Raw genomic sequence first — 20217 nt, 5'->3', positions numbered from 1 at the left:
GCTGGGCAATAGTGGCTGAAGTATTCTCTGTTGCCAACCTCTCCAAACCTCCCACCTTTCTCCCTTCCCAGCTATGTGATGCCCAACTGTGAGAGTGACGCCAGAGCCAAGAGTGCAAAGATGGAGGACCCCTTCAAGGACAGGGAGTTGCCAGGTAGGAAGTGCTGCCCTGCTGGCACCTTCGCCTCTTTCCTTTCTTTTCTTTTCCCTCCCCTCCCCTCCCCTCCCCTCCTCCTCCTCTCTCCCTCCCCTCCCCTCCCCTTCCCTCCTTCCCTCCCTCCCTCCCTCCCTCCCTCCCTCCCTCCCTCCCTTCCTTCCTTCCTTCCTTCCTTCCTTCCTTCCTTCCTTCCTTCCTTCCTTCTAGGGGTGCATAACTGCTGAGCCACATCCCCAGTCCTTTCTGTTTTTTATTTTGAGACAGGGTCTCGCTAAGTTACCTAGCACCTCACTAAGTTGCTGAGGCTGGCAGTGAACTTGCAATTTTCCTTCTTCAGCCGCCCAATCACTGGGATTATAGGTGTGCACCCCTGTGCCTGGCTCTCTTTTCTGTTCTTCCACCCCTCAGCATGCACACGCAGCTCCTCCTCTGTGTTTCCCCTTCTGTTCTGCAGCACAGGAGATGTTCATCTGGTACATCGCTGGGGCACAGAGCCAGGAGCCAGGAGCCAGGAGCTGTGGAATCTCACCCCAGTCTGGGATCGGTCTCTAATTAGTCCTGTGTCTTGAATACATTGCTTTTTCTCCTTGCTCTTGCTCCTGTGTCTTTAAAATGTGGCCCTTGAGTTAAAATCCTATCCCTGGGATTCCACAGTCCATTCTCTAACCTAGTGTGACTAGGGGCAATGTTTTACAGGCTGTGAACTATTTTTTCCCAGGGCCTTGAAGAGAAGATGGCTTACAGGGAGGGGCTCTCTAGAGCAGTCTGGACAGCACCTGTCAGCTACCTTGCAATGTGCTTTCATGATGATCCCTGGGGACACAGGATGGCTATGGTGGGGAGGTTGTGGTGGGTGAAAGACAGACAGTGGCTCAGGACCCTGAAGGGGCTGCTGTCCTGGGTTTCTGCTTATTCATAGTGACTTCTGATTGTGAGTTACATTACGATTGCAAAGATCTGGGCTTTGGAATCCCATAGTTTTTACTTAGCACAAAGGCATGTCGGTGCTGGTGGAACTGGGGCCACCTTCCCCTGACCCATTGGGACTCCAGAGTAAGAACTGAAAGCAGAAAAGTCCTGAAAGTCGGGAGCTTCCCACATGAAGTTTATAGAAATCACTTTGTCACCAAAGTGGAGTCATGGAGGCCGAGATGCCTCCTGGCCATTCCCTCAACATAAGAGAATTGGGATTCTACTTTGTGCCAGGCACCAGATATAATCTAGTGTTCAAAATTGACAGGAGGCTTAGAGAATGGAAGAGACAGATTGCGTACAGCTGAAGGACGGCATGCATCGGTAGTAATCATGCAGGAAAAGAACAAGATGCTATGAGAATGTCAGGGGGAGCTCAGATGCTCTGAGAAGTAGCAGTTAACCCAAGACCTGGTGGGTTTGGAGAGAGAGGAAGTAGTTGCTGCAGAGAGAGGGGCTGTGGCTATGTGGAGGGCCCATTGGGTGCTGGCGAACACTTATAGGGACTCCCACCTCTGCAGTTGTATGATGGTGTTTCTCCCAGTAGTCCCCTGCTAGTGGGTGTTGATGTGGCCCAGCCATACTTGGGAGCACACCCCACCTGCCCTGGGGTTTGGCAGGAATACGAGGGGAGTATTTACAAGGTGAGTCTATGATAGAATCTCAGCTGGTTGAGGAGGAAAGTGAGAAAAAGGAGGAGGTTCTTGGATAGATAAAACAATTGGGGACTTAAGTCAACTGGGACCCATAGGGCTTCTCTCTCCTCCTGCTCCCACAGCATCTGGTCCTTACCCCCTGGAGCAGCGTTTTTACTATTTTAGGAATGACTGCCTGGCCCTTGGCTTGACTATATCAGCTCAGTATTTTGTGAGTTCCATGAGCATGAGGATCCTTTGCTTTGTCTCCCTAGAATTTAACGCAGTGCCTGGGTTAGTGATGGCGTGATCATTGAAAGCATTATTGTCCCTGTGGATTGTGAGTAAATGATGGAGGTTTATGAGAATCAGCTGAGCAGTAAACACATCCCCAAGTGGATTTGGCTGGACAATAAGGACTTCACAAAGTTTGGGAAAGGATGGTAGTGGGGGAAGCTGTTTTACTTGATTACTTACCTGGCATCTGCCTTCACATCTCACTTTATCTTTTAGGTTGTCCAGAAGAGAAGAAAATGGAATTCATCACCAGCCTCCTGGATGCCCTCACCACCGACATGGTTCAGGCCATTAACTCAGCAGCACCCACTGGAGGTGGGAGGTGAGAATGTGAGCAGGACTCAGGCCCAATAGGGAGTGTGGGGCCTAGGACTCTCCAGATGCCGTGGGAGGCTGGAAGGGCGGGAAGATGGGCAGAGAAGGGATTGGAAACCTATCTTCTTCCTGAAACCATATGTCCCTGACTTTTCCCACTTTCTGCCCCAAATCTCCCTGCCCTTCAATCATCCCTATTTTGAGCTGTGCGTCTCTGGCTTTTAGTTATCGAGTTTACAGGGTTGTCTGGAAACTTCTAGCTATTTAATCTCGAAGGGGAAGCCAAAGAGTGAGAGTCTTAAATGACAGGAAGAGTACTGGACTCCTGAGGAGAACAGGGAGCTCCAGGCGGGCAGAGAAGGAGCACAAAGTACTTTGTGACCTTGTTTTTCTCTGAGAAGGCAGGATCCATTGCATTCCAGGGAACTCTGGGCAGTGGAAGTGGCTACTCCCATAGCCTCATCCCACTTGGTCCAGGAGGTAATATGGTGCTGTGGCAGTGCTGACGGGAGGCCTAGTTAACCAGCAGCCCTGGGGCACCCAGTGCGCCCACAGAGTCAGTAGACCAGAACACACATCCATGCTTCCCCTGAAGGCCTTTTTGAGCACACATGACATGGTAAACCCTGGGCTAGGGACTAAGTCTCCAGGAACATGGAGGCAGGTCCCTGCCCTCAAAGAATGCAGCCAGGTAGGGATGCTCGACCATAGACAGAGGCTGACAAACCATGGGGTAAGTGCTACATGGAGAAGGGTTGTCTAACTCAGCTTGAAGGAGTCAGAGCAGGCTTCCTGGAGGAGGCGATCGCTGAGCTGTTTTGAAGGACAGGTAGGACGTAGCCAGTCAAAGGAGGGAGAAAGCCATTCTAGGAAACAGGAAAAGAATATTGTGACTCCAGTAAAGTATATGTCTACAGTTCATGATGGCTGGCCCCAGGTGGTGGTGGTGGTGGAGGAGGAGGAGGAGGAGGAGTTGGAAAAGGAGGAGGAAAGAGTGACCAGGGTAAGATGGAAGATGAAGAAAGAAACCAGATTCCAAAGGACCTGTGAGACATGCAAAGTAAAACTTCCAGTTATGCAGCCAGAGCAGGAGGCACAGTAGGGGCCAGAGGGTAGCAAAGGAAGGGAGAACCGAGATGTTGAGCCTCCTTACAACAGCAGAAGAGGTACCATGGGCTTGGCAGCCTGCTTCTGAGCTTACATGGTCCATCAAGGATGGGAGCTGGTTCCCAGCTTCTTCTCAGAAGTGGAGCTGCTGGGATGGTAAGGAGTGACACTAGAGGACGGGCCTAGGCCCTTAGGCCCTGTGGAATGGGCATGTATGGAAGTGATGATGAGCAGGGATATTTAGGATGTATTTAGAATACAGATAGAGGACTGCATGCATAGCCATCAATGGTTCCGCCTCCTGAAGGAGTCGATGGCAGCCATGAATACCCAATTTTATGACGCATCAAAATGATGGCCACAAACAAGCTAATGCCGCCCAGAGGCAAACAGATAAACAAAATGTGGTATGTGCATAGATTGGACTATTAATTAGTCTTTAAAAAAAAAAATCCTGTTACATTGAGGAAATTATGCGAAGGGGAATAAGCAAGTCACAGAAGCAGCCCATTCACAGGAGCCATCTGAAATAGTCCTACCGAGTCAGAAGAGTAGAATGGTATTTGCCAAGGGCCATGGGGAGAGAGAAATGGGGAGATTTTAATCAAAGGGTATCAAGTTTCAGCCAAGCAAGATGAATTAATTCTAGGAATACGCTTTATAGCATCGTCCTTCTAGTTAACAGAACTGAGTTATGCACTTAAATTTTGGTTAAGAGGACAGATCTTGTGGTAAGTGTTCTATGATAAAATAAAATTTAAAAATAAAGAGGAAAGTGGAGGCGGGAACAAGCAAATGCACAGGTTGTCACTCTTGGGAAGTGCTTGTGGGGCACCCTGTGCTCCTGTGAGCTCTGAGCTGGTCTCTGGCTGTGGCTTTGTCTCCACTCACCCTGGGGATGTGGGCCAGGCCTCCCCTAGGAGGAGAACAGCAGAATCTGAGAACATGGAGACAGCATCTGACAGGCCCACAGATGGGCGCTTCCCCGAGGCCGCCCATGCTCAATAATTCAGTATCTAAGGCTCAGAGGACGCACCCTGATTGCCAAGAAGGCGGGAGGGGTGTGGGTTTTGAAAAGGCGGTATTGTCTGCCTTTAGGTTTTCTGTTTAAAGTACGGAAATACACTTGTTGTTTCATGCAAAAACAAGCGAGAGATATAGTAGCCTGTCTTATCTGTGGTTTCACTTTCTAGGTTTTCAATTACCAGCTCCAACGTGAATATTAAATGGGAAGTTCCAGCGATATAGACTATTCATAAGTTTTAAATAACTTTTCTCACAGTATACTGTTATGCATGTTCTATTTTATTTTTAGTTTGCTAATCTCTCACTGTGCCTAATATATAAATTAGACTTTATTGTTGATGTGTATGTTAAAAAAAAAAAAAAAACAAACACCTAGTCTAGGGCTCCTTACTATCTGTGGTTTCAGGGGTCCCCTACGGTGCTTGGGATGTATCCCCTGCACATAAGGGGGCTATTATATTTATGTTCATTAGAAGAGAGAAGAAAAAAAAAAGAAAGAAAAAAAAGGGCAGTCATGAGCTTAAACTCTCCCAGGTCTGGGTGGTCCCGCCCATTAGTTCTCTGCTGGCTGCTGGCTCTGCCCAGCAGCCTGGGGTACTGTCCAGCAGGTCTGCTTTAAGACAAGACTTCAAGCTCTGCCCCATTGGCCTCCCCAGAAGCCACAGCCCTTGGGCACTGATGGTCTTGGTCACAGGAAAGGGAATACAGGGCAAATGGGAATTGGTGTCTTACCCTCGAATCACAGGTAGAAGAGATTTTTAAAGACAATAAAAACTGAAACATATAATGTTTTAATACCAGTGGATCCTTAGAGACAGGATTCTTCTTTTCTTTCTTTCTTTTTTTTTTTATTATCTCCACTTTCAAGTGTAATTTAGAGTTGGGAAAAGTTAAAAAAAAAATAAAAAACTTTCCAAAACACATTTTTCATTGGAAGCTCATGTCAGCTTAACTATGCTTGGTTTCGATAGGCACGAAAAAGGTTTGAATTGCTTTTGCTAGTTGTGTGACCTTGAGGCTGGACTTGTAATCAACAGACAAACAAGATGGACCAAGAAGTAGTTTAGAAATCAAGAAAGGCAGGGAGAAGCAGTTGTACAGGGAGGTAGGTGGCCAGGGGTGACAGGTTTCTGGGTTTAAAGCCCTCCCAGAACTTCCCATTACATATACCATAAGCCCTAACTCTGACCTGAACTGGCCCTGCAGGATGGTCTGCCTGCCTCTGGCCCTCCTCCAGGACTACTTCCCTCCTACCACTAGGTTTTAGCCTCCTCACTTCTTTTGGCAGGTCAAGCAGACCTTCAGTCTAGAGTGGGATTGTCCTTCTTCCCATGACTGGCCCCTGTGTGTCCATTTAAACATCACCTTCTGAAGACTGCCCTGTCCAAAGGAGCTGTCCAGTCATCCTCTGTCCCTACACCACTTTGGCACTCTCAGCCTGGTGCTTATCATTATCTGATTTTTTTTTTTTTTTTTTTTTTTTTTGCTGGCTTTCACGCCACCCAATGAAAACTGCAGTTCTAGAGAGGAGTGTTTGCTGTCCTCCCCCCCCGCCCCACTCTATTCCTAGCACTTAGAATAGTGCCTAGTGCTCGTAGGTGCTCAGTAATATGTGTCAATGAATGAACAGCTAGAAAGACAGACGGAGGGATGGATCTTGAGGGTCCACCAACTACTGCAGGATGAAATGTAAGACTGGATGCAGCTATCCAGTTCTCTGTGGGCCTTCTTTGTAACCAGGGCTCTATAGCACCTGCCTGGGTCTGAGGGACTTGGGCATTATATAGACAGACCCTGGTCAGTCACTCCTCTTCTCTGCTAGAGGAGAGAAGCATGGGATAGGTAGAGATTGAGATGCACAACTGGAACAGGGCTGATTAAGAGATTAGGAAATATTTGCTTTCTGGGTTTTGGCCTTGGGTTTGGAATTTAGGCAGAGCTGGGGTTGCAATCATGGGGTTAAAGAAACCACATCTGGTCCCTCCTGCATCCTCTCAGGGTCTGGCAGTTAAAACTGGACACCAGCTGAGGCCAGCAGGAAAGAGTCCCAGATGAAGACAGTGGAAGAAGTGACAGGAAGATACTGGGGCAGTGTAGAAAAAAGGACATCTTGTCCCCCAGCTACCACCTGTCATGGTGATTTTGGCTAAACATAGGAAGTGGCATTTGAGCCACATTCTCATTTGTAAGTGGGAAACGTTCTTGCCTGGATGGACCAGGGGTAAGGACAACGCAGAAGAGGGGACCATATGTGTAGCAAGAGATGAATGACAGGGGATACATGGAATTGTAAGAAGCAGCATGGTTATTTGGGAGGCAGCGTGTGGAACGGGCAGGAGATGAGGCTGCAGAAGTTGGGCAGAGCCCTAGTTGTACTGGGCTATGTGAGTCATGCCAGGGACCATGGAAATAGATGGGCATTTTTGAATAATCATCCTAGTGGTGCTTTGCAAGCAGGATTTAGAAGTGAGTTAGAAAAGAGACAGGAAGGTTATAGCAGTTGTCAGTAGAGAGTTATGAGGGCAGGACTGTGGGGGGGGGGGGAGGCATGACTAACTAAAGCTTTTGCAACGAAATCGAGAACATTCAAGACTCAGTGGATACAGGGAGTGGGAGAAAGGGAGGTGTCAGCTTGCTTTTCTGGCCTCCTAGCCTGATTCAGTGGTGAAAAGCAGCGCCGCCCGCATTTAAAAATAGACCAAGTAGAATGGAGTGTTTGGGGAAACTTCTGTGGCTGGTGCATGGGAAGGGGCGCCCGCAGATATCATTGGATGACATCCATCCTCAATGAACACTTGTTGAATGACTGAGTGAGTCCCTTGCCACCCACCCCTCCCCACTAGGACTCCAGAAGGCAAAGCTCCCTCCTTCAAACAACCTTCCCTTGGCACCCTTGAACCTTTATTAGTCCCAAAGGAAGACTTCTGAGATCCCAGGTGGCAGAGTGTCCTGGAGCAGGGGAACCCACCCTTGCTCTACCCCACCCAGGCATAGTCACCCTGGAGAGGAACAGAGACAGGCTGCATGAGCCTGCTGGCCCTCCAAGGCCCCCTAAGAAGAGACTGCTTCTATTGGGCTTCATCCTCCCTGCCAGTTCAGCTGCCTGTTGATGGCTTCTGCAAGGAAGAGGCTGGAATGTGGCTGACTTGGCATTTCCCAGTCCCACCCGCACAGCTGGTGGGGCCTGGACCCAACTCCAGATGGGGCTCAGTTGGTCTGCTTGGCTTGGCCTGGGCCTCCTGGCCGTTCTGCCTTACCTTCTCGAAAATTGCTTAGGGCAGCAGAACTGGGCCCCAGATCTTGGCCAGAGCAGGTTGTGGTAAATGGGGCTGGCTCCTCAGTTGTGCGTGGCAGCCAAGGCCTGGCAGGGCTGAGGCTGCAGAAACAAAACTGAAAGTGCTGCGGGAGAGAGGGCAGCTTCTGCCACCCCGTACGTGGGAGAAGGCCCAGTGGGGCTATTCAGGGAGGGACCTGGCTCAAGTGAGTTACCCCATCCCTTTTAGGAGTCACTAAAACATCCCAGGGGCTGTGGACCCTGGTGTTGCCCTGAACCACGGTCTTCCCAAATCTGAAATTTGGTATCATTTAGGTGTATTTTCCACACCACAGCCAAAGAAACTTGCGCATTTTGTTAACCCAGTGCCAGTGTCACCCTAAAGCTGCGAGTGTCCGCTGCAGATGTTTTAGAAGGATACTTGCAGAAAATTGAAAAAGCTAGGTTGATCAGTGGGTATAAATGGTGGGGAGTCTATGATGGACGGTCTCTAGCACTAATGACTTGAAAGACTCTGGAGAATCTAGGGAGATCTTTCCACCCCATCCTTATCCAGCCCTTGTCCAGGAAAAATCTCAGAATCTGGTAGGTGAGCAGAGGCAGGATTCTTGACAGATTTCAGTCTTAGCGGGAGCTTGCATAAACTATGGTAGGTACCCTGCTGTCAACCTTGTTGGTGACTTACGTCTATTGTCAAGCCAGAACTTGATTTACAGTTCTAAATCAGATGCCTTTAGTAGTTTTCTTTTCTTTTTTTAAAAATGTTTTTGTTCAAACCCCTCCCAGGTACTGTCTTTTGTTTCCATCTTCCTCCTGAAGAGACCTGCTTACGTATTCTTCTGGAGCCATGGCTGGAATTCCCATTCCTCTAGACCGAGGGTTCTTTACAAAGCCCATGGACTTTGGATGGGCATTGGGGAATCCATGAATCCTCTAAAAATCTGCAGACTTCTCTGTGGGGGGGCATTTTTCTAGAAACAGGCCTATATATATTGTTTAGGTTCGTAGATGGGCCCATGATCCCCACATGGACCCAAAGCTAAGAAGTTCTTGGTATAAAGCACTTGAACTTTGACCTGACCTAAGTGTTGGGTTCCCACGTGTGACACTAACACCACCCAGCCTCACAGGTAGACTGAGGGCTCTGTTGCTTGAGGAGGGGGCCTGGTGGTCAAATGGGTTCAGAAGCAGAGCCTCATGCTAGCCTGGAAGGAAGGGGATGGAGACAGGACCCTCAGGCCCTATAGGGCAGACCATGGGGTCATGGCTTGGCAGGGCCACTGAGGGCCTCTCCTAGCCGCACAGTCAGGGGCCCAGCACGGGATGGGTGGTGTAGGCCAGAGTGGGACATCAGGGCTGCTCAGCAGTCACCCAGGCTGCTCCTGATGGGCGGGAGGAGAGCAGTACCATAGTCTCCCAGGAAGAGGACAGGACAGGAAGCAGGAAGGGCCAGCTGATCACTCTGGCATGGAAGGAAACTCTTAGAGGCTGCGGTTGGGAAGAAGAACCGCTTCTTACTGCAGGACAGCCTGGAGGAAGGTGGGGGGCGGGGGTGGGACTCTATCAATGGGGTTGCTGAAAATTGGACAGGCGGGAGCCCAGGAACACGTGTTGGAGGGAGCGAGCCTTCCCTGGCAGGGCCTCTGGGTGGGATGACCTCATCCCTTCCCGTCTGAGCGACTGAGGCTTTATTATTCCAGCCTCTAGGTAGACATTACGCTATGCCGAGCCTAAAGGTTAAAGGAAGAGCTGCTGTTGCCTTGGGCTCTCATGGCTCCCTGGCAGGAGGGACTGAGGGGGAAGGTCCTGACTGCCTGCTGCTGAGAGGGCATTCCTCAGGGGTCCCACAGTGCCCTCCACAGCCTGAATCCTCCCTGGCACTGGGGAGACCCAGGCAGGTAGGGTGTTCCCATTCCTGCACCCCGAGTATCCTCACAGAGAATTTTCTGCCTGCTCACTGGTGCAGACTGCAGGGGCCATCTTGAGAGTACATATTGCGGGCAGGTAGAGGAAGAATAAAAACTCCACAATGTTGGCAGAAAAAAAAAAATCTTGAGTTTTGTATTGAATAATTTTATACCTGCTTCAAAGACCTCCCGCATCCGGTTTCCATGGCAGCCGGAGCAGAGTCCCCAAGAGTCAAGGGTGGTGGCTGCTCTGCATGGCTTCCTCACACCTCCCCAGGTACTCCCTGGGTTAAGCTCAGTGTCAAGGTGAAGTCCTGCCAGCAGATTGTTAATTGTGATCTCTTGGAATCAGACCAGGATGCTCAAGAGGACCTGCTCAAGGACAAAATCCACCTAAGTAGGAATCAGGAATGGGCATCTACCAGGAATGACGAGCTGCCCCCTCCCACAAAGAAACTGCATTTTCCTTGAACTTTGAGGTCACTTGGGAGGTGTGTGTGTGTGTGTGTGTGTGTGTGTGTGTTTGCAGGAGTGATTTTGATTTGCTGGATGATTCACATGAGAGTGATCAGAAATGGTCCCTTCCCTTCTGGAAACCCTGACAAGCCCCAGAGAGGAGAGAGCATCAACAAGTGTCTTGAACACTTTTTCTTACCATCTACAGCTTCAGAGTCACTGGCAGTCCCTGATCCTGTGGTTTGGGATCCCGGTGAACCCTCCATCACATAGTGTTCCAGTGCCCTGAACACTAAGTATTTTGAGTGTAGGGATTTCTCAACTTCAGCCTTATTCCCCTTTCCAAGGGCAAGTTACTCAGGCATCTGAACACAGGACAGCCTACATTAACTCACTGTCAAGCTCTGGAAACGGGACCCAAGGTACTGGTATGTCTCTGTTCTTCTGGTGAGAGACTCCAGCCAACCCCTCTGGAATAGATCCATCATTGGCTTTAAAAATCATAAATATTTGTTTTCACCCTGACTCTTTTTGGGGGAAAAGATGGGGGTATGAATAAATAAACAAAATAGAAGGGTAGACTATTGCATATAGTTACACATAGACACAGGCCTTGTAACTTCACGGTCACCAGAGATATATGGGCTGTGCAAGATGTGGTCATTACTGTGCATTTGGATACTAGGATGTGTCCTGGTCACCCTGTCCTATTCCTCAGCAGAATCACCTGGAAATGCTGGTTAACATGAGGTCTCAGACCTCCTGACCAATCAGAGACTCACCTCAGCAACTGTGGGAGACGCCGGTTTTAGAGTCTCTGTGTTTCTACCCCTTGCCTCCTTGTCTCAATTCCTGTTGTGCTTGCTACTCAGCTGTGATGGACCATGGGAACAGGACACTTGGCATTGAATTGTTGCAGCTTATTTTCATATTTCGGCTCTGCCTCATGGACACAGTGAGCAGCTTGAGGCTAGGGATATACCCCCTCTTTGGGAACCTTCTCAGACCTGGCTTGACACTGGGTGTGGGTGGATACTCAGAGGAACAGTTCTCATAGTTGCATACGTCAGAGCGGGAAAATTTATGTGAGAAGAGCATTTTTTTCTAACAGGAGGAGAACAATTTGTATCCTAGCTGGGTGAATCAATCCAGCCAATTTGTCTTGAACATCCATCTCGTATAAGGAAAATCCTAGCTATAGTAAAGGGTGGAATGGATTCATGTGTTGAGGGGACCTTATTACCTGGGGACTCCTAGGAAAAGAATTGTCCATTCTGGAAACTCAAGCTGGAGAGGATGACTTGATTCTGCCCTAGAAAGAGAAGCCCTGGGAGATCTTTGGTTTGGAGGAGCCATGGCTACCTGATTGTGGCAGCCCATCTGATGCTATCACATAATACCTGAGACTGGGTAATTTATAAAGAAGCAGATTTATTTTGGTCATGGCTCTGGAAGTTCGAGAACATGGTGCTAGCACCTTCTGGGCTTCTAGTGAGGGCCTCATACAACTTCAACTCGTGGGGGAAAGCTTAATGGAAGCAGGCCCATGTTATAAAGCATAGAACAGCCCCCCTCGGGAGAACTAACCCATTCTCACAAGAACTAACCCAGTCCCTTGAGCTCTTAAGGTCCCTCTTCTAGGTTTTAAAGGTCCCTCCTTTATCCCCCAACACAGCTACGTTGGTAACCAATTTCAACCTGCGTTTTGGCGGGGACAAAGCACACTCAAACCACAGCAAGCGCCCTGGCTTCTGGCCATCTTGGAGAAAACTACGGGGGGAGGGGGTTGGTGTTCCTACAAGATCCTGAGTGGTGTTCTCTGGGGTGGGGTGTGTCCAGGTTCTCAGAGCCAGACCCCAGCCATACCCTGGAGGAGCGAGTGGTGCACTGGTACTTCAGTCAGCTGGACAGCAACAGCAGCAATGACATCAACAAGCGGGAGATGAAGCCCTTCAAGCGCTACGTGAAGAAGAAAGCCAAGCCCAAGAAATGCGCCCGGCGTTTCACCGACTACTGTGACCTGAACAAGGACAAGGTCATCTCACTGCCTGAGCTGAAGGGTTGCCTGGGTGTCAGCAAAGAAGGTGAGTGCTCTCCCCTCGGCTCCTAGTCTTCTGGTTCTTGCTGTAGGCAGATAAGGGACCCCAAGGGACCCCAGATACTCATTTATTGAACAAAGATGTTTTATCCTGTGCTTCATGCTAGATGATTGATACTGGGGTGGAATTGACTAATTAGGTCCCTAACCTGACATAGTCTACTGAGGAGACAGATATTAAGTATTCATGTGTATTGTGGTAAGTGCTTTGAGAATGTATTAGATTGGGTCAGGCTGCAGTAACAAGTAGGCACGCCCACATGTCATGTGGTTCACTTAGAAAATGTTTTGTCTTGAGAAGCATAGTTCCAAATTGTGTGTGTGTGTGTGTGTGTGTGTGTGTGTGTGTCTCTGTTTGTCTGTCCGTCCGTCCGTGTCTTGTGAAGCATGGTTCCGAGTTGTGGGGTGTGTGTGTGTGTGTGTGTGTGTGTGTATGTGTGTGTTGGGGGGTGGTGGTAGGAGGAGGGATTAGAGTGGGGATTGCTTCATGTAATCACTCTAGAGTCCAGGCTGAGAGTGACTCTTGGGGTCACTTTGGTATCCATCTTTATCATGTAGCTTCCAAGGTCACCCTGGAGGTCACCTCTATTCCCAGTCAACCAGATATAGTAAACATGGAGCAGTGCATGTGATAGTTTCATGGGATAGTCCTGGAAATGACATATACATTACTTTTCATATTTCATTTGCTGGAACTCAGTCCATTAGACCATACCAACTGTAGGGAGTGGAGACAAGAGGCAAGGTAGTTTGGAAAGTTCGTTCATCCACATGAAAGATGCTATAAGGGTAGTGGGAAGATGTTTGTTTTAGTCAGCTTTTTCACTGCTGTGAAAAACTGACAAGAACAACTTTAGAGTAGGAAAAATTTATTTGGTGGCTCCTGGTTTCAGAGGTCTCAGTCCATAGAAGGCTGACTCCATTCCTCAGGGCTTGAGATGAGGCTCAACATTATGGTAGAAGAGTATGGTAGAGGGAAGCAGCTCACATGATAAGGAGGCAGAGAGAGACTCTACTCACCAGATATAAAATCTATAACCCAAAGCCATGCCCCCAGGGACCCACCTCCTCCAGCCACACCCTACCCACCTTCAGCCACCACCCAGTTAATCCCATCAGAGGGTCAATCCACTGAGAGTATTAGGACTCTCATAACCCATCATTTCTCCTTTAAACCTTCTTGCATTGTCTCACACATGAGCTTTTTGTCTCACATCTAAACCACAGCACTGTGGAAGAGGTTCAGTCAGAGAAATTATAGAATCAGTTTTGCTTTAAAATTTTATTCTGGCTGCACTGTGGGAAATGGATTGGAGATGAGAAAGGCAGGGTCACCCAAGAGGAGGTGTGGCATGGTCTGGGCAAGAAGTGATGGAGAACCTCGTTATGAAAAACACAGGGGGCGGGTGAAGAGAAGTGGGTGGACTGATGACTGAGTGGACACAAGGCCAACAATCGGTGTGGGCACCTGCAGGGTGGGACTGCTCACTGAGATAGGCAACAGGGAAGGCAGAGAAAGTGGGTGTAGGAGGAGGGTATGGTTTGGACAGATCCTGTTGGATGCGCCTAAGGCCTGAGTGGGTCTATAGAGCAGGAGAAAGGTCTGCACTGAAGATAGATCTGGGTGATACAGACTTTTGGGAAATGGAAAAGCTGAGATTACTTAGGGAAAGTTTAGCATAAGAAGACAAAAGAGCTGCTTCTTGTTCCTCGGTTGTCAATGTAAACCCCAAAAGTGGCCTGGGTTACCACAGGAAGCCCAGTCTTGGGACCTGCTCCTCCATAGCTGGGCTCTGGCTCTGGTTCTGAGGCCGACTGGCCTGTGACATCCTCCCTCTGGGCACATTCTATCTGATGAAGATGGCTCTCTGGTTTCCACCGTACTCCAATTTTCCATGTCACAATACAACATGAGAGTTTCCAATCCTGCCTTTGCCATGGACCAGTTCTTTTATCAAATGTATATGAATCCACCATTTTGCATTTTGGTTTCTTCATCTGTAAAATGGGAATAATGATAATATCTACCTCTTAGGGCTGTTGTGCTCATTAAATGGGACAAAGTGAGAGCATGTATCATAGGGCCCAAGACATTGAAGGAACAGAATAAAAGATCAATATTAATATTCCTCTTCGTAAGATTCTTGCCTCTGCCAATAGTACTTAACACGCTGGGTTGCAATTTACTTTTATGATTCCTTCCTTGTGGCTATGGACTCTTGTCCTTTCTGTTCCTGACCTCTAGCCTATGACACCTAGTAGCAGTTCCTTAAATCCTTGTCAAATGAATGGATGGATGGAGAGGGGTTGCTCCTTGTGACATTTTCATGCTCAGACATCTTTAGGATCTGCTCATTTCACAGAGCACAGGCAGAAGTCCAGTGCTGGAAAGACCCCGTCCAGCACTAGTGGTACCCCAGGTCGACCCATGAGCACCTCCAGGTTGACTGATTCTGTTCTTGGTGTCCTTCTCTTGCTGGGAGTTCTTTTCTGTGCAACCAGAGAAGAAGCCAAGGGAAGGCCTGATGTGGTGCCCAGAGCTCAGGGGACCCTCAGAAGGTTGTCTAGGCACCAGACGTCTCCCAGTCCCTGTTGATGCCTAGCACCTGAAGGAACATTCGGGGAAGACTCTGGGCCAGAACACAGTATTTAGGGGAGTGCTGGTCCGATTCAGTCAGGGATGGGTTTTAATTTCAAGTCATCTTCACAACTTTGCCCACAGAGGCCTTTAGGGTGCTTTGGGTTGTCATGGCTCAATGTATCTTTCTGCTTCCTCAATTCACTAGGGAGACAGGAGGAGGGATGACTGTTTAGGCCTAGGAGAGGAGTGGAGGTCTGGCTCTTAATCCCAGCTCTGCCACTTAACTAGCTCTGTAATCTCTGGCAAGTCAACTAAACTCTCTAAGCCTCAGTTTCCTCATGTGCAAAATGGAGACAGTAGTATCCTCCTTATGGATTTGGTGTGAGGATATAACAAGTTAATGCGTGTGAGGAACAGCACGGCACCTGGAACATGGTGAACACACAAAAGAGATTAGTAGTACTAGAGGAGCCCACCTAGGGGCAGCAGCCAGCTTCTCCTGTCCCGCTGCTCTTGTGGGTGGCAGAAAAGCCACTTGGGTCCATAGTTTGTAGCCATCCTAGGGAATGGAGCCCCTGCCCCTGTCATATGGTGTCATGTGGTGCCCTCTGGTGGGCCGAAAGGGGCTTGCATGCTAGGAGTGGGTACAAGAGGGGTAGGGAGCAGATGCTGGGCTTGGGGGCGGTATACTTTGGGGTCTGAGGGACCTTTGGAAATGTCCCCTGAACATGGCTATTTTCACCAACCAGATCTCTCATTATAGAGCTGAATTCTCTGCCCAGCATGAAGAAGCCAGACATTCTGAGGGCTGGGCCTCTGTCTTGGCCTTTTCCAAATGATGGAACATTTTCACCAGGATTATTGTCACCATTCTGTGACCAAGGAGAAGGAAAACTAGTGCTTCCATGTTCCAGTAATGTCAACTCTTTCTTTAAATTGTCTGAGGTTGTCACCTGCCCCTGGGCTCAGCCTTTCCCCTCCCCTGCCCTGCCTGGTGGGCCGGAGCATGGTGCCAGAGGCTGAGATCCAGGTCTGAGTTTGCTTTTCTTACCTGAAACCTGTGCCATCCTGGGTAGTTACTTGGCAACCCAGGTCTCAGTTTTATCATCAGAAAGTGGGGATAATTTTATCTCTATCATTTAAAGTTGCTCTGAGGATCCAATGGCACATTTCTGACTGTACGTTGTGTGTCTTGAGTCTCAGCTCCGTTGGTGCAGGACTGCTGTTGGCCTCCTCTCTGTGTGTGGATCTTGCTGTTCACCACCGAGAGGAGCAGTCGCTGGAGCAGAGGAAGGACGGGATCTAAGGCCAGGCAGCCTGGCTCTCCCCCTCCCAGCCGTCTGCCTTGGGCCTGTCCCTGTATATTTCTGTTGATGTCCTCTCCTACTAAATTGGATATGCCAGTGTGTACATGGTGCCCACCCCTTTACCCTGTGCTTTGTCTCTTTCTCAGGTCTTGAGGAATGTTGGGGACATCGAGCTCTGGGGTCACATGACCCACAGCTGGGCTTAGATTCTACAGCACTGTACATTGCCCCAAACACTTTCTCCCCTAAGAATTCAGTCAACCCTGAGGGCAATCCTGTGAAGGAGGCCGGACAGAAACAGCACATCTGTGGTCCTAATTTCCATTCTCTGGGAAGATCCAGAGGCATTCGGGGGCGTGCGTAGGGCCACTCAGCATGGCTCAGCACCTCGTGTGTTTCCCCAGCTCCCTGCTTCTCCTTGGGGAGACCAGGGTCCTGCAGGAGTAGGCACAGCCTGTCTCCAGAGCTGCTTGGCACCTAGGGGGAAGAGTGCATGTGAGCAGAACAGGCCTTGGACTCATATAAACCACTCAACCACTCTGAGCTTCTGCCTCCGGATGTGTCAAGGGAAAGACCAGGATTCCTTCTGTCTCTGACATTCCGTGATTTGGAAAGTAAGATCAAGGAGGTTATGACACAAAAACATTCACTAACACAAAAACCCTTCTGGGCTAATAGCTGAGGAGGCTCCAAAGGGGGCCCCTCAGGGCCTTGGCCTTAGGGAAAAAGTGACTTTGGTTAAAGGTGCTGACCAGCAATGGGTTCACCTAGGCAGCATGTGACCATAGGCTTCCACAGAACAGGAAGTGCAGCCAGACAATATCTGGCTGTATCCCAAGTTCATCCTTCATTTGGGGTCATAGAGGGCAAGGACCCAGTATAGAAGTTGACCCAATTCTCTGGGTCAAGGCCACTCCAGTGTCCTGTGTTCCTATTTGTTGCAGGTAGCCTTGACAGCTTCCCCCAGGGGAAACCAGCAGGCTCAAACCCATTCAGTAAGTCTCCTTCTTTCTGAGCTTTCTACTTTCTCTGTGGATCCCCTGAGGAAGCATTGATGGCACAGCAGGGGTGACACCACTGGCCCAGTGACTTGGGCTTCCTTCTCAAAATTTTTGCTGAGGACATGAGAGAAAGATGGTTAGTGCTGGGGCTGGGGATGTGGCTCAAGCGGTAGCACGCTCATCTGGCATGCGTGCGGCCCAGGTTCGATCCTCAGCACCACATACAAAAACAAAGATGTTGTGTCTGCCAAAAACGAAAAATAAATAAATAAATAAATAAATAAATAAATATTAAAATTCTTAAAAAAAAAAAAAAAGATGGTCAGTGGTAAGAGGATAAATCATGTGCCATCTCCTCCCCAGCCCCAGGCTGACAGGCTGGCCTCTGGGGGTGGTATGATGCGTGCAGAGAGCACCCCCAGCCTTTGCTCCCCAGGCAAAGCCAAGGTCTCTGGAGTGCTGGACCCATTCTAGGTGACCTGGGCCGCCTCAGAGTGGCAAAGGATGGGTTGTCAAACTGCTTATCTGCAAGTCTAAGCCACCTGTGTCACCCACAGCCCATCTCCAACAGCGGGTGGAAGGAGCTACCCTTGTGGGGGAAATTGATAGACGTAGCTGAATTTCTCAGACATCCCACTCTAACTTTTTAATTTTTCTCCCCCTCTTCTGTTTTGCACTCTCCTTTCCCCATCCCAGTAGGACGCCTTGTCTAAGGAGCAGAAAATCCAAGGGCGGTGGAAAGTCCAAGGAGGCCAGATGGACCACCAGACACCTAACTAACCTTCAGCGCGGCCCGTGGCCAGCAACATCCCGTGTAACATAAGTGGTGCCCACCATGTTTGCACTTTTAATAACTCTTCTTTGCGTGTTTTGTTTCTGGTTTCATCTGTAAACAACCAATATCTAATACCAAGTGGGAAGAGGAAAGGGAAGAAAGACTTGATTCTCTCTCTCTCATCGTAAGTTTTTGGATCTGCTACTGACAACTTTTAGGTTACTGGGGGGAGGGGTGTTGTTGGGACTGAGAAGAAAGAGATTTATATACTGTATATAAATATATATGTAAATTGTATAGTTCTTTTGTACAGGTGTTGGCATTGCTGTTGATTCCTTCCCCTCCTTCTCCCAGTCGTGGGTGCTCTGGACTTTCAGTCCACCTATCTAGAACCTAGGACTTTGTCTTCTTCCAACCCAGATTCCATGGAGGCCGGCCCTTGTGTGTCCGTGGACAAGAGCTCTGCACTTGCTTTGCAAATGCCACTGGCTCTCATCAGGTGGGAGGAATGTACTGCCCCATGCCATTAGCTGCCAAACTTGGCAAGTCACCGGGCCCTTGGCCTCCTCAAGGGAGGCTGAGTTGGAGAGACAGGCATCGCCCCTGGAGAGGAGGGAAGTCCAGTTCTCACATGGCCCAAGTGTTCCTGCTAACCAGATCCCCAGGGAGCCCAGGATCAATGGGCACCCTGGTATCTTAGTGATTCACTGAGCAAATTATCCTCTGAGGATTTGCATTAGGTCAGTTTAAACATTCTATATGGATTTAGCACCTACTCCATGTAGTGCATGAGGAGGGAGGTGAAGAAGAAAAGGATGTACCGCTGGGCCTTTTATTTAGTATGTTTGATACCTGAGAAACCCAGGGAAGAAGACAGAAAGCCTGCCGTGCAATGGGGTGCCCACTCTCCTGCCACGCGCAGATGAGGCTCCCGAGCGAGCGTGGCTCTCATCCTTGAGGTCACTTTGGGTTTTTACCTCCTCTCTCCTCCCACTGTGGTCCTCAGTGATTATCACAAGCTCCCAGGCCTATAAGTCATTTCCAGAAGTAAAGCAGATCTTGGGTGTTCAACTTCTGTCTTGCCCAGAAGGGCAGGAGCAATGACCAGTTATGGGAATCCAGGTATACCTTTCCAGAATGCTACCAGGATTCCAGATGGGCTGCCCAGCCCTTGGGGCAGATGCGCAGCTTCCTCTGCCCAGTTGATGTGCCCTCAGAGCTGCAAGTGATACTTGGCACCTCTTCCCATGGACAAATGTGGTGACAGTGAGGGCTGTCACGTACCGTAGCCCAGGACTGTTGCCCTCATCCAATTGCTCTTGGCCATCTGGCCTCATTTTGTATTTCATCCTGGGTGGATCTGTCTTGTATTCCATTCCATAAGTGCACCTGTCTTGGCAAACTATTTTCCATTTTGGGTACGGAAGGCATTGGCCCCAAAAGCACTCCCTAGTGGGGGAGTGTGGCCTCTTGGGACTGGATCTGATGGGGTCTCAGGCTAGAGAAAGTTCTTGCTGTACTGAAGAAAGTCATAGAGGTTGTCTCAAGGACAGCCAGTGGCCCTGTCCTGACCTGGCAAAGTGAAACAGAAGCCCTCTCCTACAACCTCGACCAGAAAACAGCATGCTGGAGCTGGATGGACCTTGCAGGAGACCCCAGCCTCATTTGCTGGCTGGAGGAAGCATGCACACACGGAGAAGGCGCCTCCTTGTAGGAATGCAGACTCTTCCCAGCCACCTTCTCTCTCACATTTGTGCACAGGCCGTGTTGCGTGGTTTTCCTTTGTGAGGGAGGGAGGGTGGGAGGGAAACTATTTGTAGCTTGTTTTATAAAAAATAAAAATGGGTAAACCTCACAGCTGTTATCTCTTTCTTTGGGTGGCTCCCTGTGATGGAAAGGTTTTCTAGGGGGTTTCCTCATTTTTCCTGGCCTGAGTGCTCTCACTCTGACCCCAGGAACTCTGATTACTGGCCTAGGTGGTGTGTGCATGTGTGCAGATACCCTGTCCACTTGGCCTTTGCCTACACTGTGTGCATCCTCTGTGATTCTCCCCCTTACCTCTCTACCCATGCAACTGGTCCACGGGACCTTCTACCCTCATCCTGATCTCTTGCCCGTAGGCCAGCACTGGACTAGTGGGAATGTTGCTGCCGAGTTTTGGAGGCAGAACTGGGGACAAGCCTATTCCATGGCTTCTGGCTGCAGGGAATGGGTGCTGTGGCCCTGATCCAGATCACCAGACCCTAGGCTGGGATACAGGTGTGAAGTAGACCTCAGTGAGGTTTGTACGGTCCATGTCACAGTGGGTC

At 49.4% G+C, this 20217-nt stretch overlaps 1 protein-coding gene across 3 annotated transcripts in view; it reads left to right on the top strand.

Moving 5' to 3' along the window:
* The window catches only part of Smoc1 (SPARC related modular calcium binding 1), a 156406-nt gene extending 136713 nt beyond the window's left edge, over window positions 1–19693 (top strand). For all 3 annotated transcript variants that reach the window (XM_026391087.2, XM_026391085.2, XM_026391084.2), the window contains exons 9-13: window positions 72–154; window positions 2278–2383; window positions 11986–12230; window positions 17077–17127; window positions 17830–19693. In XM_026391087.2, the coding sequence (XP_026246872.1) occupies window positions 72–154; window positions 2278–2383; window positions 11986–12230; window positions 17077–17127; window positions 17830–17846 (502 nt within the window). In that variant the 3' untranslated portion in view covers window positions 17847–19693. The remainder of the gene's footprint in view (window positions 1–71; window positions 155–2277; window positions 2384–11985; window positions 12231–17076; window positions 17128–17829) is intronic.
* The last annotated feature ends 524 nt before the right edge of the window (window positions 19694–20217 follow it).

Source organism: Urocitellus parryii, chromosome 6, assembly GCF_045843805.1.
Source record: "Urocitellus parryii isolate mUroPar1 chromosome 6, mUroPar1.hap1, whole genome shotgun sequence".
Classification (NCBI taxonomy): Eukaryota; Metazoa; Chordata; class Mammalia; order Rodentia; family Sciuridae; genus Urocitellus; species Urocitellus parryii.
The sequence above is the reverse complement of the archived record's forward strand: the minus strand, read 5'-3'. Positions and strand labels throughout refer to the sequence as shown.